The sequence below is a fragment of the Selaginella moellendorffii genome, unplaced genomic scaffold, assembly GCF_000143415.4.
Source record: "Selaginella moellendorffii unplaced genomic scaffold, v1.0 SELMOscaffold_20, whole genome shotgun sequence".
Classification (NCBI taxonomy): Eukaryota; Viridiplantae; Streptophyta; class Lycopodiopsida; order Selaginellales; family Selaginellaceae; genus Selaginella; species Selaginella moellendorffii.
Window position 1 is genome coordinate 559,077 of NW_003314281.1, and position 12,417 is coordinate 571,493.

General features: G+C 48.7%; 4 protein-coding genes across 4 annotated transcripts; 2 read left to right on the plus strand and 2 right to left on the minus strand.

Annotated features, from left to right (window-relative positions):
• Positions 1-282: 282 nt before the first annotated feature.
• On the minus strand, positions 283-2,812 carry LOC9636490 (L-gulonolactone oxidase 5). The gene is made up of 2 exons (XM_002972856.2): positions 1,288-2,812; positions 283-1,203 (listed from the first exon to the last, which is right to left on the minus strand). The coding sequence occupies exons 1-2, from the start codon at positions 2,207-2,209 to the stop codon at positions 353-355; spliced, it is 1,773 nt and encodes a 590-aa protein (XP_002972902.1). The 5' UTR covers positions 2,210-2,812; the 3' UTR covers positions 283-352.
• A 905-nt stretch (positions 2,813-3,717) lies between these two features.
• Positions 3,718-4,626, plus strand: LOC9637014. Its single transcript, XM_024677838.1, has one exon. The coding sequence runs from the start codon at positions 3,729-3,731 to the stop codon at positions 4,362-4,364; it is 636 nt and encodes a 211-aa protein (XP_024533606.1). The 5' UTR covers positions 3,718-3,728; the 3' UTR covers positions 4,365-4,626.
• A 656-nt stretch (positions 4,627-5,282) lies between these two features.
• Positions 5,283-7,395, minus strand: LOC9636491 (sn1-specific diacylglycerol lipase beta). The gene is made up of 7 exons (XM_024678002.1): positions 7,104-7,395; positions 6,803-7,002; positions 6,391-6,738; positions 6,124-6,324; positions 5,995-6,065; positions 5,798-5,940; positions 5,283-5,736 (listed from the first exon to the last, which is right to left on the minus strand). The coding sequence occupies exons 1-7, from the start codon at positions 7,393-7,395 to the stop codon at positions 5,372-5,374; spliced, it is 1,620 nt and encodes a 539-aa protein (XP_024533770.1). The 3' UTR covers positions 5,283-5,371.
• A 136-nt stretch (positions 7,396-7,531) lies between these two features.
• On the plus strand, positions 7,532-9,479 carry LOC9637015 (protein DETOXIFICATION 16). Its single transcript, XM_002972642.2, has 8 exons — positions 7,532-7,763; positions 7,839-8,383; positions 8,454-8,540; positions 8,608-8,664; positions 8,722-8,960; positions 9,023-9,141; positions 9,200-9,286; positions 9,351-9,479. The coding sequence occupies exons 1-8, from the start codon at positions 7,557-7,559 to the stop codon at positions 9,399-9,401; spliced, it is 1,392 nt and encodes a 463-aa protein (XP_002972688.1). The 5' UTR covers positions 7,532-7,556; the 3' UTR covers positions 9,402-9,479.
• The last annotated feature ends 2,938 nt before the right edge of the window (positions 9,480-12,417 follow it).

The window sequence follows — 12,417 nt, forward strand, 5'->3', positions numbered from 1 at the left end:
AATTTCTTCTCAGAAAGTTTCGAGGCATTCGTGTCAATATAAGTGAGTCTCTAGACGGAAAAGCTTGGAGCTCTCTCAGTTACTTGATCATGCCGCGTGCTAGCTCTTTACTCCCCTGACGTGGAGTAAATGTTCTCCAGCTCGTCATAGTTAAAGAATAAGGAAGCCATGAGGGTTTGAAGTCGCCATGGCAGCCAGCCTGAAGGTCGACCCTCGGAATCCAATACCATGTGATCATGTGAGAACGTCGACAACATGATCGAGACTGCCATTTCGATGATCCAACGAAAGAGTAGTGCTTATTATTTATTAATCCAATTGATCTTGTCAATTTTGTATAGAAATAGATCGATCACTTCGCGGTAGAGTGGCTTGTCTTCGTACAAACGCGCGCTTCCTTGTAGACGATCCCCGGCTTGCACAGATATCCTTCCTCCGGAGCGCAGTGGCGATCTTCGCTGCAAACACACAGCCCTCCGGGCGCGCAGCCATCGCTGGAGCTCACCACACTCCCTCGGATCCCAAGCACAGCATCCGACCACTCGCTGGAAAACCAGCCGTCGGGATCCATCTTTCGTCTCACCTCGAGAAACTTTGCGAGGTTCCTCGTCTTGGATCTGATGTTCTTAAAAGTGTGAGGCCGGTTCTTCCCGAGGTGAGGCATGCCATCGTACTTGAACAGGAGGATTTGCTCCAGTTCTTCCATGATCGCCTCGTACGCTTGTGGACGAGCAGAGTCCCTGTGATTGAACGCGAAGAACTCGACGTGCGTCACGTCCCTCTTCTCGCCGAGATAAGCTCTGGAAGCTCTCACGTTTCGCAGCCACAGCCCTCCATAGGTATCGATCGCGCACATCGCCGTGGGATCTCTCGCCAGGATGGCTTTCACGTCGCGGATGAAGCTGCTGACCTGTGACAAAGCTATGGAGATCGAGACGTCGAATCCGAAGAAGCCGTGAGCGTTGAAATCCCAAGCACAAACCAGCCTCTCGGCCTCCGGAAGCTCCAAGTTCGTGAGGTTCTCGTAAGTGTACTGACATCCTCCCGTTGTTTGGAGCTTGTGGTTGAATCCAACCACGGGGAAGCCTGTGAAGCTGCTACCATCGTTGAGATATCCACTGCCGGAGGACACCTTGCTCCTCATGGTAACGTGAGCGTTCTCACAATAGTACGTAGAGTTCACCGTAGCTTGAGCGCGCTCATCTACAAAGCACTCGTGAGTCACACAGAGTTGGCGAGTTCTCAGGAAGTTCCTCAGAAGTTCTCGGGAAGTTTTTCCTTACGTACCATCTAATCGCGCTCGCTTTGCTGCTGATGCCTTCACCGGCTTGAATCCCGCTAGCGTGAACACACCCTCGCCCGTACGAGTCACTGGAACTCGATCATCCCTCTTGAGCACAAACTTCTTCACGGATGGAAACCAGTACATGTCTCCAAACTCGTGCCTCCTCGCCAGATCCACATACTCCTCCTCGAGCGACGCATCGTCCATCGCCACCGGAGCCACGGACCTCTTAAACATTGGCTCTACGGCAAACGTGACCTGTGACACCGCTCCAAGAACTCCCAGAGAGATCCTCGCGGCATTGAAGCTCTCTGGCTCCCGATCAGTGAGAGTGACCACTTTCGCGAATCCCTCCTCCTGGGACGCTGGAACCACGATCCTCATCCCCACGAGATACTCGTGGGTGCCACCGCCAAGGCCCCACAGACTGCTACCATGGGCTCCAGTGCTCACCATCCCAGACACCGAAACTCCATCCCAGAATGTGGTCTGCACGAGCGCAAATCCCTTGCTCGCTGCCTGATCGATCAATTCTCTCAGACCAACTCCAGCATCCGCGATCACGGTCATGGATTTCTCGTCCACAACTACAGTGGAATTGTACTTACTGGTGGAGATCAGGACTCCCGGGTTGGATCCGTCGTTGGGACAGGCGATCTTGTTGTGAGAGTGGACGTTCTTGCTTACCACTTTCACCTTGTGCTTGTGACGAACAGCAAACGCCACGGCCGCGACGAGCTCGGGCTCGCTGGTGGGGAAGAAAACCCTGGCGACTCTGCAGGGCTTGCGATCCGGCCATGGCCCACGGAAGTAATTGTGGAGCTCGCAGCTGCCGCCACTGATGCTGCTTGCGCACTCGATCGTCGCCTCCGCGCTGGAAATCTCTCCGGAGAGCGTCGCGAGGAGGAGCAGCGAGAGAAACATTGCCAAACGAATAAGAAAAGTTATTACAAAAAACTGTTAGTAAAATATTCGAAAGATGCTTCGTATCTCCTCGCGAGAACGATCGAGGAATGGATCAAGATGGATTGGATTGGATACATCGCCAATCTGCTGCTCCATCTCCACGGCCGGAACGGCAGCGCCCACGCGAGTCTTCCAAACATCCTCTGCGCCGAAAATGGGTATCTCCGACGCCACCGAGCTCTTCCACCAGATGCCGCGGCGCGATCCAGTGTCGTGGTCGTCAATCTTCGCCGCGCATGTCGAGAGCAGAATCCTCGCCCTGGCGTTTGATTTCTTCGTCAAGATCCCGCAGTGGAGCATCTACTGCGTAAATGCGATTGTGACAGCATGCCTGTGGGGGGGTATACAGATCGAATGAAGGACCTCTTCGACAGTATGGTCGATCGTAGCGTTATTCCGTGGACGACGATTCTTACCGGATATGGAGATTTCTTCTTGCTAGAAATTGCCGTGGAAACGTTCAAAAAGATCCCGCAGCGCAATATTGTTGCTTGGAACGCAATGCTTGCGGCTATTGCCTTTCATGGGCATTTCGACAAGGCGAGGCATTTGATGGATGAGATGCCCGAGGAGGATCTCATCTCTTGCGCGACAATGCTGGCGACGCTGCGAGAGTTCGAAAAGCATGAAGAAGTAGAGTTTCTCGCTAGAAAGTTGCCGGTGAAGAACTTGAGATTCTGGAACTCCATGGCAGCGGCAATGGTCTCGTCGACCAGGCCGAGATCTTGTTCAAGAGAATGCCGCAGCATGATCTCGTCTCGTAGAATTTGATTCTCAAAGCCTACTCGATGGTGGGATTCATGGCCGAGGCACAGGAGATTTATGAAAAGCTCCCGGGAAGAGACACCATCTCGTAGAAGGTTGCCTATGGAAGAACAAAGCATTTGGAAATGGCTTGGCAGATCTTCAAACGTATGTCTCAGAGGTCATCGGTCTCGTGAGTTTTGCTCCTGGAGCTCTTCGCTTTCCATGGAGCATCGTCTAGGCTTTTGGAGAAAGATTTTCAAGAAAATGCCGAGCAGGGACCATCTTTCATGGCTTTTGCTGCTCGAGGCTTATGGCCTGGATGGAAAAGTTGACGCGGTGGAGAGCTTGTTCTGGGCAATGCCTCGTAGCAGCCTGGACTCGTCTCACAGAGGCGTTTCACGATAATGGTTTTGGAGAGAAGGGGTTGGAGTTGTACGAGAGCTTTTCTTTCAAAGACGAGGATTTCCTATGCGAGCTTCAAGATGAGAGGCATTAGTTTTCCATTACTCTCTCGGAGGAAGCGGAGATTCTGAGCTATAAAATCGGATAGTGATTCTGGAGATCTGATTCATGCGGTCCTGTGACATACGTTTACATCATGCCTTGGTATGAGCAAGGCCTTGGAAGAAGCGAGCCTGTCATATATCTCCAAGGAATTATAAGTGATTCTCTTCTAGAACGTCATTCGTATACACGTTTCGAGCTCTCTCAGTTTTTTTCTTGAAGAATCATGCGGCCCGCCAGCTCTTGCTCTCCTGCCGTGGGGATGAAGGTCAATCTCCTCTACAAGAAGCCGGATGGCACTGTTCTTTTCCTCGAGGCAAAGAAGGACTTCGTCGATCTCCTCATGAGCTTTCTCGTGCTTCCGGTGGGGTCTGTGATCAAGCTCCTGCGAACTGTTGATTCCGGCATGGAGACCGGTGCCACGAGGCTGTTTCAGAGCATCGAGAAGATGGATCAGTCGAGCATGGAGGTTAGCAAGAGTGTTCTCACCAATCCAGCGCCGGATGCTTCCGCGTTTCGGGGAGGAAAGATGCTCGCCATCGAAGGCTCGCAGTCGATTACTTCCCCGGTGTACTATAAGTGTGGGCATCCTAGCTGCTACAATGCGAGGGCTGGCAATGCATCCTTTTCATGCCATCACAGCAGATATGAATCTGTGGAGCTGACGATGCTACCCAACGAAGAAAACTCCACCAAAACTGCTGGCTACGTGAAGGAGAATGTGATCTTCATGATCACCGACGAGCTCGAGGTATACCCAACTTCGACCATCAAGAGCATCGTCCTGCTCAACAAGCTCAAGGTGAAAGCTATGGCCGATCTCGAGAGCATCGAGGTCAGCGTGGGCGCTCACGAGGTTTAAACCGATCTCTCTCGTACTCTGATCTTCCAATGTTTCTTTTGACTTCAGGCCTTGTCTCTGCTCAAGGCGTCGCTGGTTTCGAAGACTGTGCTCAACGACGTCTTCAAATCCTACGTCTCAAAGCGATCTTATTATCAGGCCTAGATCAATCACAAAAATCATGTCATGATGTTAGATTTCTCGTGTAGTTTGTGCTAGTTACGTAAACACTAGAAAGAATGATGACAAAGTTTGTGGAGTCGAGCTTTCTTAATAAGTTGGGCGTGTTTTTGCGGGGTTTTCTTCCTGCTCTCGATTTCTCATCCTTAGTGAAAAGTACCGGCTATGTCGCGTTCGACTCGAGCTGCTTTCCGCGGAGGTGATGCGAGTGAATCTCCTGTACAAGAAAGAGCAGTGGCAAGGTTCTTCCATCGGCGTTGGCGCCGCAAAGTTGTATGACAGCGTCGAGAAGATGGATGAGTCGAGCATGAATCCAGAGCCGGATTCTTCCGCGTTTCGTGAGGATCGAAGCGCCGGCTACTAAATGTGCTGATTATTTGGGTCTACGATATGATCAAGGCGAGGAAGCTGTCAAGCTCATGTCCTGTCATGGTTTCGGTGCCGGTGTTAGGAAGATGACCATTGTTTCTTCGGCCAAAGAAGAAGAAGAAGCCGCGATCGCGAAGGCAACCAAGTTCGGCTACGAGAATGTGATCTTCATGATCACGGACGAGCTCGACGACATCCACGATCAAAAGCATTGTTTTGCTCAACAAGCTTAAGGTGAAGAGCATGGATGATCTCGAAGCATTGATATGAAAGTGATCTTGGAAGTTTTTCTTTGACTTGATCCGATTTTATGAACAGGTTCTTCGCCTGCTCAAAGCGTCGCTGGTTTCCAACACTGTGCTCAATGACGTCCTCAAAACTTACGTCCCGTGATTAGCAAGTGTAATGTGATTGTATTCCAAGAATCTTTGCTACTAGAGATGGAAAGTTAGATCTCCAATCTGTAAAACTATGCTAAGCTACTTATCTTTCAGTGTGTTGTCTCGAACTGACGGCAATGGTGATCGCCTTTCTGACCTTGGGAGGCTCTTGAGAACATCTCGCAAGGCGTAGTAGTGGCTGTCACATTTGTGATCGGATAGCATCGAGCCAGTGAGCACAATCCTGCTAAATCTCGCATCGCGATTGACCAGCCAGAGCGAGCATCCTTGAGCAGCACTGTCACCCTGTTGATCTTTCGTCGAAGCTCGACCGCAAAGATGATAAAGAGTTCCTGGTGAGTATAGCTCCTCATGTTCCTTTACGGTCTTTGTCGCCTCACTCTTTGAAGATTCATCCTTCTCCATGATTTGGTTTTTTGGATTTTGTGGAGTAGCTTCTTTTTCTGTATAGGCTGCAGTCAGTGCAAACTCTTCTTTTTTCTAACCAGAATGATGGAAACTCACTTGGTTCATCTGAAAGACCACGAAGCTTTGCATATATGGCGTACCTACGCGCTGCTTCCTGCACAGAAGAGATCGCTTGAAGTGTGCTGGCCACCATGTCGAGAAGGCCTGTGCGATTCTCCTCCTCCTTGAAGGCATTCATCCTGATACAAGAAGAAAAATCGCTGTAAGCTAGGAATGTTCTAAGCATCACTTACCAATCGAGCAGAAGTATCTCGTCTCGCAGTCTTTCCAATGCAGCAGCACTCATTCGTGGTATTACGTCATACTGCTTGAAACTGTTCGAGATTATCTTTCCAGTTGACAAGCAAAGACAAAATACAAACCTGTAAAGCTAGCGTTGTCACGTAGCCTGCGCATTCTACAGCCAGACTTTTGGAGACACAGGGTGGTGTTGCAATACCAATGGCCGCAACTTGTTCCGGAGGAATACCAAGAAGTTCCACCGATCGTTTGTGTAGCATCATCGCAAGCAAAGATGCTGTGGCACCCCCCAAAGAGTGGCCAACAATACGAAGTCCATACCCCTTTAAAACCACGAAAGAAGTTACTTCACAAAAACATGAAAAGCACAAGAACAAAGATAGGCTCACCATGTTTTCTTGCAAACATTTCCTTAAAGTTTGCACCTCGTTGTGAAAAAACCACCTTGCAGCTTGTGCTGTCCCAAAATGAGCATTGCCCTCGTTGAAAATTTCTTCCTCGCCGTGTGATGCCAAGTCCGTGATGAGATCATGAATCGACTGAGTCCCGCGGATTCCCAGGATCACAGTTTGCGCCCTATGATCCAACCCGATGTAATACGCAGGTCGCATCACGCTGGCCTTATCCACAAACTTAACGACGTTGCTCTCCTTGAGCATGGAAATCCGTGCGAGCGCTGCCTCGTTTTTCAAGTAGGCTCCTTTGGCAAGCTCCACGTAGTAGATAAAATCTTCCACCTTGTGATCAATCAAGAAGGCTTGTTAAAACTTTTCTCCTCCAAGAAAGAAACGAAGAACTCACCAGGACATCGGATTTAACTTGGACTCCTTCGACCACGTCCACAGCGCCTTCGGCAGCATGGTGAAGAGAAAGGAGATACAAGCCGAGCGTTAAATCTCCTAGTCCCCACTGCTGCATGCCATAGTTACTTCTGTGAAGACAAGCAGCGATGTCTACGAGCGAGCGAGTGCTTGGAGGACCAGCGTTTCCTTCAGACTTTCCTTCACACATCCACGCAAACGAGAAAATAACTCAGCTCCATCTCTCTTTTGGTTCATTCAAGCAAAACTCTAGAAAGCAAAGAGAAGAAGATATCTCTCACCTGGTGGCAATGCCTTGTGATAGAGATTCAATGCCGGCTCGAGAATTCCACTAAGCCAAGCCAGCTGCTGCCCCCATCGCTTCTTTTCCCTCGCTGCATTGTTGCTGCCCTCCTCGGAGTCGCTCAGCTCTTCGGGGCGCCCTCGCATCGCCGGGTGCACGGCCGATTGCGAGGCATCGGGCTTGCTACTGTTGCTAGGGCCGCTACTGCTGTGTGGATCACCTGATGAGATAGATCGCCTCCTCCAGGCGTGGATCACGCCCCAGCTTCGCCGCGATGGCAGAGCCTTCATAATTTAGGGCTCTCGCGCTTTTTAGGGCAGAAGAAGCCAAGTCAGCTTTTAGGGCATTTTCGAGATATTTTATTCAGTCATCGTTGACTAGCGCAAGTCAACAATTACGCCTGCCACGTATCTGCCACGTCTGATTCCCACGTTTTTCTCTTGTGGTGATAATGGCGTTGCTCGTCGAGCGACCGAGCGCCTTCTGGATCGAGGTGCGCTCCCAGGCATGGATCGCGCTCCCCATGGTCGGCGTCACGCTCCTCCAATTCGCCGTCACGACCGTGGCGATCATGTTCGTGGGGCATCTCGGAGAGCTGGAGCTTGCGAGCGCCGCGATCGCTGGATCGCTGGCCAATGTCACGGGCTACAGCATCCTGGTGAGTGAAATCTTGCGAGAAAGATCGATTGGGGACTGATTCTTGGTGATATTTCGATCGATTTCTCTTCGGCAGCTGGGGCTGGGGAGCGCTCTCGAGACTCTTTGCGGCCAGGCCTATGGCGCCAAGCTCTACACGCGCCTTGGGGTCTACTTGCAAAGGGCCGTCTTCGTCGAGTTCCTTGCCGCCATTCCAATCGCGATTGTGTGGTTCTTCATGGAGCACGTCCTCTTGTTCTTTGGCCAAGACCCTGAGATCTCCAAAAACGCCGGGGTTTTCGCGAGATACTTGCTGCCGGAGCTCTTCGCGTTCGTGCTGCTCCAGCCGCTGGACAAGTTCCTCCAGTCGCAAAGCCAGGTCTACGTGATGCTCGGGGCCTCGTTCATGAATTTGCTGCTCAACGCTTTGTTCTGCTGGGTGTCGATCTACAAGCTGGGGATGGGAATCAAAGGGGCGGCATTGTCGGCGAGCCTGGCGAGCTGGATCAACGTATCAGTTCTTTCCACGGTGGTGGCGTGCACACCCGCTTGTAGGCGTTGCTGGGGTGGACTCTCGATGGAAATGTTTCGAGACCTCAAACAGTTCATGGCTCTCGCCATTCCTTCTTTGCTCATGCTCTGGTAAGTTTTTGCTTGGTTTATTTTCCAGCTTTGTCAATGCGTGCATCGTTTATTGGATTCTTCCTTGCAGTTTGGAATGGTGGTCACTTGAGGCTCTTGTTTTACTCTCAGGGCTGCTGCCAGATCCTCAGCTCGAGACCTCGACCTTCACAATTGTGTGAGTGGCTGCTCTTTTCACTTTTTCCTCAATGGATAAACTTTCGTTTTCTTATTTTCTACTCCAGATTGAACACGATCCAAATTTTCTTCATGATCGCTTATGGCTTGAGTACTGCTGCAAGGTAAGTCGCATCTTGATTTTGTTTCACAGTGGAGTCAAATTTCGATTTTTATTCTAGTGTCCGTATAAGCAATGCGCTAGGAGCTGGAGAGGCGAATGCAGCGAAGCTGGCATTCAAAACATCCATATTCTTTGCAGCCATTGACGCTGTAATCGTGAGTACTACTCTGTTCCTGGCCAGGCACAAGCTGGGGCACTTGTTCAGCAACGAAGCCGAGGTTGTGAGCTCCGTTTCTAAGCTGATGCCGTTCGTGGTTACAATCAGTATTGTGGATGCGTTCCAAGGGGTTGTCTCAGGTTTGAAAATGGAAATGGCATACGGTGACATGGTTTAAGATTTTTCTGTCTGCTGTGAACAGGTGTTGCTCGCGGATGTGGATGGCAAGCTTTTGCCGCGTTTGCCAACCTTGGCTCTTATTACGCTGTTGGATTGCCCGTGGCTTACGTGCTGGCCTTCGTTCTACACATGAACGGAAAGGTGGGCCGAAAAGACACTGAGTTTCCTTGTCTGACTCACGTGATTTTTTCACTTTCAGGGCCTGATCATTGGGATTTTGTGTGGCCTTTCGACGCAAGCGATCTCACTGCTCACTATTGCTGTAAGAACCAACTGGACCAAGCAGGTATGCCACCATTAGTTTTTAATCGCGGGTCATGTTTTTTATGTTTCGTATTTCTTTCATGCAGGCACAAAAGGCTTCGGAGCGAATGCAACTGATCACACCGTTACTGAGTTGATACTGCGTGCAACACTGTTACCTGCATTTTTACTCCCGCAGGGAAGAAAGAAATTCAATAGTTAGTTCTTCAAATATCTATCTGGATTGGTCTTTTATAGCTAACGTGCTTGTTTTGGTGATCTCACTATGTCTGCAAAGTCGAGATGAGGAGGAGAAAAATCATCACACCCAGGTAAATTTCCTTTATATGTAACTTATAATCTTTCAATCTTGACTTTGCAGTGCAGCTCAAGTAATTGAACACATCACCTTTAGCAGATGGAAGATTGCTGAGCACTTGCAATGGCCAGGAACCATCCTCGTTCTGCATCTTGAGGAGCAAGTCCACATCTATCGTGTTCCGGATTCCAAAACGCCTGCTGGATCAAAGTCGGGAATCTCCCTCTTCACTCCGAAAGTCGCGAGGACCCTACCATACGTGAACAAGAAGTCCTCCTGGCTGAGGTAATAGCGAGTCCCGTATACTTAACAGATATCCGCCGCTTGACAGATATCTCTAGATCGGCGGACAATTGGGTGATCTTCCATGGAGAGCGCATACGCGAAATAGACAACGTTGGCTATGACGACCGGATCCACGCGAGGCCGCTCCACGTCCAGGTACGTGAGAAGCTTGTTTTGATCGTTGACGTTCTCGAGACAAATCTCCAGGAAGTGCATGGCTTGACGTAGAGACACAAGTCGACATGGTGTCGATGTCCGGCGGATAGCGCGAGACGTCGGGATGGCCGCGCTCGATCAGTACCTGGAGAGATTTCATCCAGCCAAGAGGAATGATCTCCCGAAGGCAGAGAGAAGATCTCCGAGACGAGCTCCTGCCCGCCGTTGTCAAACAGGTAGAGTGATTTGAGCTGCTTGGATCTCACATCCTACTTGACTCGATCCATCCCCAGCTCCACAGCTCGAGGCAGCAGGAACCGACGCTTCAAGAAGTCCTGGCAAGCTTTCTTGTTGGGCGAGGCATACTGGAGAGCGAGCAAGCTCTCGAATGCGTGTAGCGCGACCATCTCCACGCTTTTGTCGACGATCACAGCATGGGACTTGATATCTCCAAGGAGGGAATCTAGATCGCGGGAGATTGTATCGAAGTTCTTCCAGGGAAACTTGCTCCCACTCTTGTCGAGGAATTTCAATCCATCCGAGGAGCTAGTGACAGTAGCTCCTCGCAGCGAAGCGGCCTCGAGCAGCTTGGAATCCGCGAGGGCTGGCTGCTTGAGCTTGAATTTGCCCGAGATTGCGGCAGCGCGATCGAGCTCCCCGCAAGCATAGGCGAGGAAGGAGTAGCCCTGCGGAGAAGATCTCGCCATCGTCTCCACATCCAAAGCAAGCAAATCATCTTCTGCTATGATCGAATCTAACCCACGCTTAAGGTGCTCTTGCCATTTGGCATTTCTAGGTCCATCTGAACGCCTAAAAGTGTCCGGCATCTCCCAGATCGTCAACACAGAGCCATGACCGAGACTGTCGAACAACCTCGGTGCAGCCGAGGCATAGAAGGCGACTCTGGGATCATTGCGTAATCAAAGTTTAAGACGCAAGCAGCAATTCATAAAGAATCATATAAAGAAATAGAAAAAAAAAAATCGCAAAGAATCTACTGGAACAGCAAATCCTGGCTGCTCACACCAGGATCTCCATGTCTTTGATCTTGACATGATAGCTTGTACTCTTGCCAGCTTTGCCAAGCCCTAATCAGAATGTTCCATTTGGACATGAAAGCTTGCGAGTTTCTTCAAAGCTCACGAAAGCCCGAGGCTTCGAAAAGGTGATGGCTCCGAATATTCAGTATCACAACTAATTTGAAAATAAACAAGCACGTTGTTAATAATCTCTAGTGTTTAAAAGGTAGATTACTGAGGTAAACTTTTCTCTAATTCAAGATTTTCTTTAATTCTTCTTTCAAAGTGGAATACAATATTTGTTGCTTTGAAAATTACAAGATATCCCCAAAAGTAATTACAATAATTTTTGTATAGAACAATGCTCTAAAAGAGTTGAATATTTAGGGCATAAGTGCAATTGTGCCATCTTTGCACTCCGAATTGGGAAACTAAGAGATATATATGCACTGAAAGATTTGTGCATTGTTGATATATTAAATACAATAATTATCAGGAGATAAACATGAAAAAAATAATAGAATTCAAGATATTTTCATTATTTAGTTTTTATCGTGAGGTAGGAGACAATGTGCTAACTGTTAAGGGTAATGTCCTTAGCAAAGATGGTGCCAACTGCACTTGCAACCTGTGGGAGACAATGTGCTAACTTATGAGGTGGATCTCCCCTTTTAAGAACAAGTGGAAGGAAAAGGAGGACTAGAACAAATGACATAAGAAGGTGTGACATTAGAATGAAGACAGATGATCAAGTTGAAGAAAATGGTAAAGATGAAGGATTGGGTTTATGAGGATAACAACCATGAAAAGATTCAACTTCATGAGAAAGTTCAATCTTTTCACTGTTCAAGAAATATATCATGTCGAGAGAAAGGAAAAATTTCTCGAGAAATGGATTTTTGAGAGAAAAAGAATGAAAAAGAGAAGCACTCAACTTTTCCCAATCCATAAGAAGTTCATGTAGCTGAAACCATGGTAATTCTAACACCACTAGAGAATGTATAGACTTGGTAATGTTGATAGAAACCTTAGTCAAGAAATTGCCACTAATGAAAACTTGAAGTGGTTGTGTTTCTTAAAGTCCTATAGAAGAAACAACATGCCCATTAATAGCTTCCTAACTTGAGAATGTACAAAAATTGTACGTCAAAAAGTCTTTTTGTCAATGAAACAAGAGGTAGCGCTATAGTCCAGAAGCACCTCTTGGTGAAGGAAAAGGGATCCTAGCCAGGGTAAAGTGCCTGGAATGTAGAAATTCCTGACATTATCTGTAGCCAAGATTTGATGAATAGAACCTTGAAAATAACAAGATTCTCTTTATTGCAATCAAACCATTGATTGGAGATCCCCGTTTAAAGACTCATAAATTAGTATGATCCTCTAAACTTGATGACT